Source organism: Suncus etruscus, chromosome 9, assembly GCF_024139225.1.
Source record: "Suncus etruscus isolate mSunEtr1 chromosome 9, mSunEtr1.pri.cur, whole genome shotgun sequence".
Classification (NCBI taxonomy): Eukaryota; Metazoa; Chordata; class Mammalia; order Eulipotyphla; family Soricidae; genus Suncus; species Suncus etruscus.
In genome coordinates, this window is record NC_064856.1 from 100,121,996 (window position 1) to 100,132,409 (window position 10,414).

The following is a 10,414-nucleotide window of genomic DNA, read 5'->3' on the forward strand; positions in this document are numbered from 1 at the left end:
TGGGACCACAGCTTCTATGTTCGGGACTCACTCCTGATAGGATTCAAGAGACCATATGTGGTGTTGGACGTCAAATTTGGGTTGACTAAATTCAAGGCAAGTTCTCTACCTACTGTACTACTTATCCTGTCCCAGATTTTAAAAAAAGTATTTTAAAATATGGTGTCAATAAGAGAAGCTAGTGAGAAAATGCTAGTGTATCATTTTATTTCCTTTATTTTTATTTTAACATTTTTGATATTTTTCTAATAACTACAAAGAATTGATGCATATTGGAATATAATTTAGCCAGGCTATATTGAATGTCATGTGCCAGACAGTGAAAGAAATGAATAGAATGTAAGTGTAAGGAATGAATAGAATACTAATGTAAGTAGTAAGTCACTTTCAAATGGCCTCACTATCCATTTTAAAACAAGCCTCAACATTTTTATAAAGTAATTTTAAGAAAATTACTACTAAAATGGTTTATCAAACTTCATTGACAAGAGAAACATGAAAGTGAGAATTGTGTTAATTTTGTGTGTTTCTGAGTGCATGTTTTCCAAATAGCTTGAATATATTTTCCTTTTTACCCCCCAAAAAAGCTGCTCCTTCACCTTTCTCCATGTTATTCACTAGTAAAATAAAGATTAATTTTTAACTAATGGGGTATAGACAAAACTCGTTTGATTATGTTTTGGTTGGCAAGATATAAGATTACATGATGCTTAGAACAATTTAACATTCATATGTTTACTCATGTAGACTGGTTTCTTAGCAATCATGGGCATTAATGGAACTTAATTTTTTAAGCCAAAGTCAAAATAAAACCAGTTTCAAGAAGCCTAAAATTCAACTGAATAAAGTTGAAAATAAGTCAGAGATGTTAAGACCTAAACTTCCTTCATCTGAAATTAAAAAGAAAAGAAACGCAACCAATGAAATTTCAAAGTTGTTTAAGATGCAACACTTTTCTGAAAATATAGATAGTACGGTCAGATGAATTAACTGAAGATTCTATTCTTCCCTTTTCAAACATTGCTTCTCAGAGTTGAAACCTCTAGTTTTCTCCTGTAATAGAAATGTCTGGTGCAAGATTATACTCATATTATCACCCTATTACGCTGGTTTTTTAAACTACATCTAAAACAATTACAGTGACAGTTTAGCACTTTTAATCCCCTAATTTTTGTTTCCCTAATGCTTTTCTCAAGGCCTCTTTGACATCCTTATTCCTGAGTCCATAAATCATGGGGTTCAACATAGGGATGACAGTGGTGTAAAACACAGCCACCATTTTTCCCTGCTCTACAGATTCCTCAGTAGGACGTCTGAGATGCATGCAGAAAAGGGTTGCATAAAAGATAGTGACCACTGTCAAGTGGGAGCCACAGGTGGAAAAAGCCTTCTTTCTCCCTTCTGCAGAACGACTTTTGAGGATAGCCACCAGGATGAACATGTAAGAGGTGAGAATAATGAGAAGGGACTGGACGTTGCTATAGCCAGCGACAATATACATGGACAACTCTTTGCTGTATGTGTCAGAGCATGCTAGTTTGATAAGTGGGGGATCAGCACAGTAAAAATGGTTAATCTCATTAGCACCACAGAAAGACAAGTTGTAGGTCCTCATGGTTTCCATGACACTGAGGAGGAAGCCATAAACATAAGGGACAATGACTAGGCGGATACAGACACTCTTGGACATCTTACTACTGTAGAGCAGAGGATTACAGATGGCCATGTAGCGGTCATAGGCCATGACAGCCAGCATGCAGTGCTCAGTCAGGACCACAGCAATGACAATATAGCACTGCACCAAACACCCTGTATAAGAGATGGTCTTCTTCTCTGACAAGAAATTTTCCAGCATTTTGGGAGTGACATTGGTAGAGAAACACAGATCCAACACAGATAAACTTGAGAGGAAAAAGTACATCGGAGTGTGGAGGCGGGAATCAATCTTGATTAAGATAATCATGCCCAGGTTTCCTACCACAGTAATGAGGTAGATCATCAGAAACAACACAAAGGAAGCAACTCGCAATTCTGGTCGACTTGTTAGTCCTAAAAGGATAAATTCTGTCACTTCAGTGTAGTTTCTTCTGAACATTTCTTAGTCTCATTTGTGGGCCATTGTTTCAATATCTAAAACAAGAAAGAAACTTTGAAATGATTGTAAGTCTGTATATACAGATTTAGAAAATGAAAAAGAAAAACCCAAAATGTTTCAGTTGTGTTATTTTAGAAACATTTATGTAGTTACTTAATGAATAGAGCCATCTTAGTAGAGCATTTGCCTTGCACATGGCTGACCCAGGACAGGTCTGGGTTCAATACCTGGTGTCCCATATGGTCCACCAAGCCAGGCGCGATTTCTGAGTGCAAAGCCAGTTTTCTTCACCAGCACCAGGAACTGTACTTCTATCAGGGACTGCCCTGATACATGCAGTGATACAGATTTGCTGCAGGGTGGGTTTATATGACACCCTGCTGACTTGGAGACAGCAACAACTTGCTTTCAGGGAGGTTTCTGTGCCTCAACTCCTAAGATGAAACCAGAAGACACCCCATAGCACCCTATCTTTGACATAGGATTGGTACAAAAACCAAGATCTCTAATTACAGAAGCCTAACTTCAACATCTGTGATTGACCAGAATGTTTCCTAGGAACATAATGAAATATTTTGGGCTTAATAGTTGGTCTTAAGGCAGGATACTTTATGGGTAGGTACACCCCTTTTTTTTTTTAGGCCAAAGATTTTTCCTTTCTATTTTCCCGAACTTTTGCTGCACCTCTACAAAAAAAAAAAAAAAAAAAGCCTGATAACTTTTTCTTTTATCTTTGAGATAGGGGATCCTCCTTTTACATAGACCTTGGAACATTTATTATTTTTTACCTCATAATTTTGATTTTTTTTATCAAATTAAGAAGCAGAAAAAAAAGAAAAGATGGGGCTCAGAGGTCAAGTGGTCTCAGGTTTATTGGTGGAGATAATAAAGGACACCACTATATATCCAAGCCAAAGTCAGCAATAATAGAATAAAGAGACCCAAACTAAAACAATATAAATTTAAAATAGACCTGTTATACTGACAGACCAGAGGGTAAAGTATGGTGGTATAAGATACTTTCTGAGAATATTGGTGTAAGAAGGTTGACACTGATGGTAGGATTGACCCTAATTCATTTTATGTCTCAAAACTATGAAGGACTTATTAATCATAATGGTTTCAATAACATAATATTTTAAAAGTATATTTTCTAATATAGTGACATTCACATAAAATTAACACAATGAGTGACCTAGACAAATGGGCAACAAAATATAATAAACATAATTTCATATCAATATTTCAATAGCTAAATGATTTTATTTTATTGCTTTTATAGTTTATCATTTACATAAAAAATTAAATTGCATTTTTATTAAAATATTTTAATGCTTAGGTTCAGATAAATAGTACTTGGCCAAGAATCTCACCTGTGACCCATGTGCATAAATGATGAGCACAACCATGCATGGGTCAATCTCCCCCTTCCAAATTAATGTTGATAATATTGACTTCTTATGTTAGAATTTATATAAATTAATATTTATTTTACAAACTTTATGAAAAAATTTATATTAAACATATTTTAAAATAGGTTAAAATTATATGAGTTCACATATTTCCAATTTTCATTTGCAAAGTATTATATTCCAGTAACTTGCCTAAGATAAAAGTTATATATAAATTTTTATTTCCAGAGCAATTCAGATATTGTCAATGATCAAATACCATTATCATGATTCCTCGTTCCTTCCATGAAAACATGTTACTAACACACTATTTTTCACTTGCCTTAAGGATCTAAGAAAATTAATAGAACTGATCAATGTGTTACTTGAAGGGATAGGTAGAACAATAATATTTATTGAGATTTTCTTGTTGCATAATTCTACGTACTTCACAAGTGTTATTGAATTCAATAATAATCCTATGAAATAGTCTATCATTCCATTTCATAGTCATAAAAGCACACATGTTTACTGAGGTCTCAGTTCAAATTTTAGTCTCCATAATTACCACTATCATAAAATCTCATATTAATATACTTGTGAGTATAACATTTTATAAGTAAGAAAGTACCTTAAGTAATTTTCAAAATAGTATACAGATGATTTCTCCACCATGTTTACCCCTGTATAGCAAGGGGTTCTTTACAATCTCTCTATTTGCAAACCTGATCATGTATAAAAGAACTAAGATGTCAGACAATATAGAGGCAATAGCTTAATTAGGTGAGTAATTGTGTTCAGAAAATATAATCTCATCTTTCAGTTCAGACAAGGAAACACAAGCAAAGGACTGAAATAATAGAGTACCCTTTCTTGCAACATGCAATATCATCATCACTTCATCTCCGTTGAAAGAACTTCTTGAAAAAAAGATATGGACAAAAAGTGTGAAAATTTCAGTTATTTGAAATGATAGTTTTCTAACTATATTAACTCTGTTCAATGGACTAGAGGAAGAAGCTATATGAGTAAGATATGATCTTGAACTAGTGTTTTCTTTTAGGTACAGGTAATAGAGACAAAACTAATCTAGCACAGGTGTCATGGGAGAATAAATACAACCAATAAAAGTATTAGTACTCCATATGTCCATAATAAAAATAATTTGCATAAATCTAATAATGTACCTAAGTATTGTCACAACAATTATTTTTAATTAATAAGTATTGTCACACTTAATTTAACTCTAACAATCAAAAACTTCTCTAACAATCAAAAACGATTCCAGTCCTCTAATTATTTTACAAACCAGTGTGTAAATAATTTCACAATTTTACTCAAGTCTACTGCACTAGTAGAAATTGGTAATATAAACAGTATATTAATTCCAGCATTGTGGGTTTCTGGTAAAGGCAATTAGTATAAAGATTTCATGAGTTTAGAAACTGCTGATTAAAAGAAAATCTATTAATATTCAGATGCTGTCAATGGTCCTGATAAGTCTACATATGCAAATGTCCAAAAGATGAAAATTATTACTTTAATCACTAATAGTCAAAGATTCATATCCAATTTTTTGAGTATAATCAGAAACATATATTTCAAATTTCTATGTTAAAAACAAAAGCAAAAAAATAATATTACACCCTAAAAATGTTCCCTTACCGTGTAATATGCCTTGTAAAAAGCCAATTTCTAGACAAAACTATAGAATTAGAAAATAATCCAGAATTTTATAATTTAAAGAGTTCAAGATATTTTAGAGATATTACAGTTCAAACCCTTTAATATAACGAGCCAAAATTTTATGAGGTTTAGTGGTCACAAGGAGAAAATTCTATTAACATGTATTTTAAAAATCAAAATTATTTTAAAGCATTAATATATTGAATATATCTAAATTATTTCTAACATCTAAATTTAATTTATACCCGTAGAGAATAATGATAGTAAAAACAAAGATATAAATAGAAAACTAAAGTAATGGGCTGAGGGGGGTGGAGAGATAGCACGGAGGTAGGACATTTGCCAGGAGAAACCCCTGAGCACTGCTGGGTGTGATCCCGAAACCAAAATAAATAAATAAATAAATAAATAATAAATAAATAATAAAAAAGTAAGGGCTGGAGCGATAGCACAGTAGTAGGGAGTTTGCCTTGCATGCGACTGATCTAGGATGGTTAGATACACAGGCATCCCATATGGTCCCCCAAACAGGAGCAATTTCTGAGAGAATAGCCAGGAGTAACCCCTGAGTATCACTGAATGTGGTCTGAAAAACCAAAAAAAAAAAAAAAAGAGAGACAAAAGTAATATTATTTGAAACTAATGATAGTTAAAACTCTGACTCTGTTATATTCATCTTAAGTAATTCTACTAAGATCAAAAAACATTAGTAGCTTAAGAGAGAAAGAGCTGAATAACTGCAGATATATTTTCCTTCAGGGAAAAACTATCTACTTTCTAGATATTTCTCCTACCTCAGTAAATAAGTGTCTCCTGAATGACCTCAAAGGCCAAGTACGAGTCATTACTGAAGGATTTATACCCAGGTTGTTGACATCAGCTTTAATTCCCTGAGAATCCCCCAGTGTTTCAGGAAGTAATTAAATGTGTAATCTCAATGGATAATGGTCTCAGGGAGAGATATGATAACTAGTAGTATTTACTGTCTCAAATTCAGGTTATATGTTAAAATTATTTTTTAATCTCACTGAATTACATGCTAATAATATGAGTATATTGGGCAATAGTGTAGCTATTTGTATCTCCTATTGCTTTATTATAATCGTTCCATAGCTGTTACCAATCTTCAAAATATTTTGTTAGCAATTTGCTTAAATATGTTGCTATTGCTTCCTCCTCTCTTAGATGGAATAAAAGAATGTTTTCATCTCAGCTTTACTAAATCAATATGTTTTAACATATTTCATTAATCGATATGACTTAGCCTTGTCATTGATTAGTAGTGGTCCTGCCTTCAGATGTTTGTGTGGATATGGAAAGAACTCAGTATACAATTCACTGGTACAGAATGTCTGCAAGAGAAAATGTAGTTTGTGTAAAAATATCTGTTCATTTCAAGTCTCTGAACGATGCTTCATGCTTTTGTGGAAGTCTGGGACAAAAGAGGTACAAAAAGAAAAGCAAAGTAAAAAAAACACAAGCTCTACAAAAAATTGTCTAATTGTGAAAGAAGAGCAGTATAGACATAATATTTCTCATAGTGCTTGTAATTGATACTAATATTAGTGGCATTCATTGTGTTATGAAATTATTAATGATTTGTAAATTACACCATCATAAAAACTTTAATAAGAAAATGTCAAATATGGGCCGGCGAGGTGGCGCTAGAGGTAAGGTGTCTGCCTTGCAAGCGCTAGCCAAGGAAGGACTGGGGTTCGATCCCCCCCGCATCCCATATGGTCCCCCCAAGCCAGGGACAATTTCTGAGCGCTTAGCCAGGAGTAACCCCTGAGCATCAAACGACCAGAAAAAAAAATAAAAAGAAAAAAAAGAAAATGTCAAATGTGTTCAAATGTCAAATTGCAAACAAGGAGAAAAATATGAAGGTTCTATAGTAGAGATGCAGGCACTGGTGCTAGAATTTTAATGCTTTACTGAAATATGTTAGTTAATGCATTCATTGTTGAAGACATGAATAAGAATATAACCTAAAAATTATGAAAGAAATGAAAATAGGTTATCTATCGGAAATGAGATACAGGGAGAAATGAGATAAGAATTCATATAAGCCTAGAGATTTGATTGGTGTTTTTCTGCTTTGTTTTGTTTTGTTTTGGGACCACACCTGGCAATGCTCAGGGATTACTCCTGGCTAAAGTGCTCAAAAATTGCTACTGGCTTGGGGGACCATATAGGATGCCAGGGATTGAACCATGGCCCATCCCGAAAGACCCTACCAGTGCACTATAGCTCCAGCCCCTGATTAGGGTTTTAAAACAATATCATGCCTTAATAATTTTATATGAGAAAAGTGATTTTATTTCATCTAGACATACATATGAGAGAATTAACTATAGACCAGAACTTACACAAATATGATTTATTTGATCTGTGTTTAATTCCTATATCATGTGCATCCATCAATTTAAATTATATATCATCATTACTACATCATTTAGAAAAGATTAATTCATGGTGCGGAAATAAATTAAATCATGTTGTTGAGTAGCATGTAACAAAAGGAAGGAATTTTTTCATCCAACCACCATTTCTATTGTAACCTGAGTGTTGCATCCTACTTTTTATTACTCCACAGTAATTTTTAAATTATATAGAACAAAAATTAAAAAGATCAGGTTAATGGTTGCCATACCAAAAGAAAATGAATGTAATAACACCTGTATTATTCTTTTCTAATTTGTTTCCAAAAAATAACCACATACTCCCACCTATACCTAAGAGCATGAAAAGGAGATAAGGACAATGGAACCCTTTAAACATAAGGCAAAGACATTAAGTAACTGTTGAACAAAATGAATATCAAATGCATATCTAGTTCATATCTTCATAAATTATGTAGAAATATCCCAAATTTTATGAATACATGTGTCCTATAACCTAGTATTTCCCCACCTGTACATCTATTACAAGGACCCTAAAACACTAAATCACAAGGACAAATACACAACTTTGTTCATTGCAGTATTATTTATAATAGCAGAAATTTGAGGAAGACTCCAATTCCCAAACCCAATCCTTCATCTCTGGATAGTGAAACAGTGGTGTGTATATATATATATATATATATATATATATATATATATATATATATATATATATATATGTACATGTATACATATACTTATATACATATATGTGTGTAAAATATATTTACTGCTTATATATACCACATCATCTGGTCTTTTACCTTTTTCTGTCTGAAAAAGTTCATTTAGCAATACCACTCAAGTTGCATCTCTTTTCAAGTTTCAATTTTTTCTTTCTTTGCTATATGTATAAATATATATACATATTTATGCATGTACATAAATGTATAATATACTGTATATTGTGTTAATAGTATATATGGGATATATTACACAGATATTATGTAGATGCCTCTTGAATTTCACTGCAACTTGTGTGGAATTGCTAAGGAAATATAGTCGAGAGAAAAAGGCAAAAGATCAGATGATGTGGTATATACAGAAACAAGTGAATTGTCAAATACCAATGAAATCAAATCATGGTATTGTTTCAACAGAACAGTGAATCAATATAGCGAATAGTGAAGAGCTGGAGAAAGAAACTTGAGACAGAACACAGGATTGTTTACACTCTGGTGTTGACATGTATAGTAGAATTGCAAATTATAATAATCATGTGGAATTGATCTAAACCACAATAGATCAATCAATGAACTGAATAAAAATACATACACATGAATTTGTCAAAGAAGTTTTATTTTCTCTTGTGGGTTATTAAAAAAAACTAATCTCAAAAGACAGAATTTCCCTTTGGTATATGGTTGTTACATATAAATATGTATGGACATGGATTTTCCACCAACTCTACCTAAAACTTAACTATATAAATAAAAGAGATGAGGGCTCAAAGGAGCATTTCTTTTTAAGAGAACATTTTTTTTCTTAACAACTCTTTGGTCAGTGCTTCTTTCACATCCTTATTTCTAAGACTATAAATCATGGGATTCAACATGGGGATCACCGTGGTATAAAACACAGCCACCATTTTCCCCTGTTCTACAGACTCCTTCGAGGGGGGTCTCAGATACATGATGAAAAGTGTGGCATAGAATATAGTGACAGCTGTGAGGTGGGAGCCACAGGTAGAAAAGGCCTTACGCCTGCTTTCTGTGGAACGAAGTCGCAAGATAGCAGGTATAATATAAAGGTAGGAAACCAAGATAATGAGGAGAGAAAGGGTAAGATTGCATCCAGCCACCACAAACATGGATGTCTTTTTTTGGTAGGTGTCATAACAAGCCAGTTTGATCAGAGATGGGTCTGCACAGTAGAAATGGTTAATCTCATTGGGACCACAGAAGGCTAAATTGTAGGTCCTCATGGTTTCCATAAGGGCAATCAGTGCTCCATACACATAAGGCACTGTGACGTGTGATATACAAACACCCTTGGACATCTTAATGCCATAGAGCAGAGGGTTGCAGATGGCCATGTACCTATCAAAGGCCATCACAGCCAAGATGTAGACCTCTACATGGACCAAAGTAATAAAAAGATAGCATTGCACCAGACATGCAGGATAGGAAATGGTTTTCTTTCTGGACAAGAAATTTTCCAGCATCTTTGGAGTGACATTAGTGGAGAAACACAGATCCACAAAAGAGAGGTGACTCAGGAAGAAATACATGGGAGTGTGGAGTTTGGCGTTGACCTGGATGAGAACAATCATACCAACGTTTCCTGCGATAGTCACCAAGTAAATAGCTAGAAACAGCAGGAAGAGGATTATCTGTAGATCCCTCCTGTTGGTCAATCCCAGGAGAATGAATTCGGAAACTGAGGTGAAGTTTCTTTTCATGATTTCTCTGAAAGGGAAATGAGAATTTTAGGTGAGAATAGGGGGAAAAAAGAATAATTTTTAACCACATATTTACTTATTTATTCATCCCCCTGTATTCTTTTCTAACTATAACTGCTTTGTGCAGGAAACACTGAACATAGTGTTTATATTCAATAAAGAAAGAAAGAAAGAAAGAAAGAAAGAAAGAAAGAAAGAAAGAAAGAAAGAAAGAAAGAAAGAAAGAAAGAAAGAAAGTAAGAAAGAAAGAAAGAAAGAAAGAAAGAAAGAAAGAAAGAAAGAAAGAAAGAAAGAAAGAAAGAAAGAAAGAAAGAAAGAAAGAAAGAAAGAAAGAAAGAAAGAAAGAAAGAAAGAAAGAAAGAAAGAAAGAAAGAAAAGAAAATAACAACAAAACAGG

At 33.3% G+C, this 10,414-nt stretch overlaps 2 protein-coding genes across 2 annotated transcripts; both read right to left on the bottom strand.

Moving 5' to 3' along the window:
* Nucleotides 1-1,156: 1,156 nt before the first annotated feature.
* LOC126018695 (olfactory receptor 1030-like) lies at nt 1,157-2,095 on the bottom strand. The gene has a single exon (XM_049780794.1). It carries the CDS (start codon nt 2,093-2,095, stop codon nt 1,157-1,159), a length of 939 nt encoding a protein of 312 aa, XP_049636751.1.
* Nucleotides 2,096-9,081: 6,986 nt separating this feature from the next.
* Nucleotides 9,082-10,020, bottom strand: LOC126018696 (olfactory receptor 5M8-like). Its single transcript, XM_049780795.1, has one exon. It carries the CDS (start codon nt 10,015-10,017, stop codon nt 9,082-9,084), a length of 936 nt encoding a protein of 311 aa, XP_049636752.1. The 5' UTR covers nt 10,018-10,020.
* Between the last annotated feature and the right edge of the window lie 394 nt (nt 10,021-10,414).

Bases quoted from the DNA above. Each gene is read 5' to 3' on its own strand.
- LOC126018695 (XM_049780794.1), bottom strand. From the start codon at position 2,095: ATGTTCAGAAGAAACTACACTGAAGTGACAGAATTTATCCTTTTAGGA.
- LOC126018696 (XM_049780795.1), bottom strand. From the start codon at position 10,017: ATGAAAAGAAACTTCACCTCAGTTTCCGAATTCATTCTCCTGGGATTG.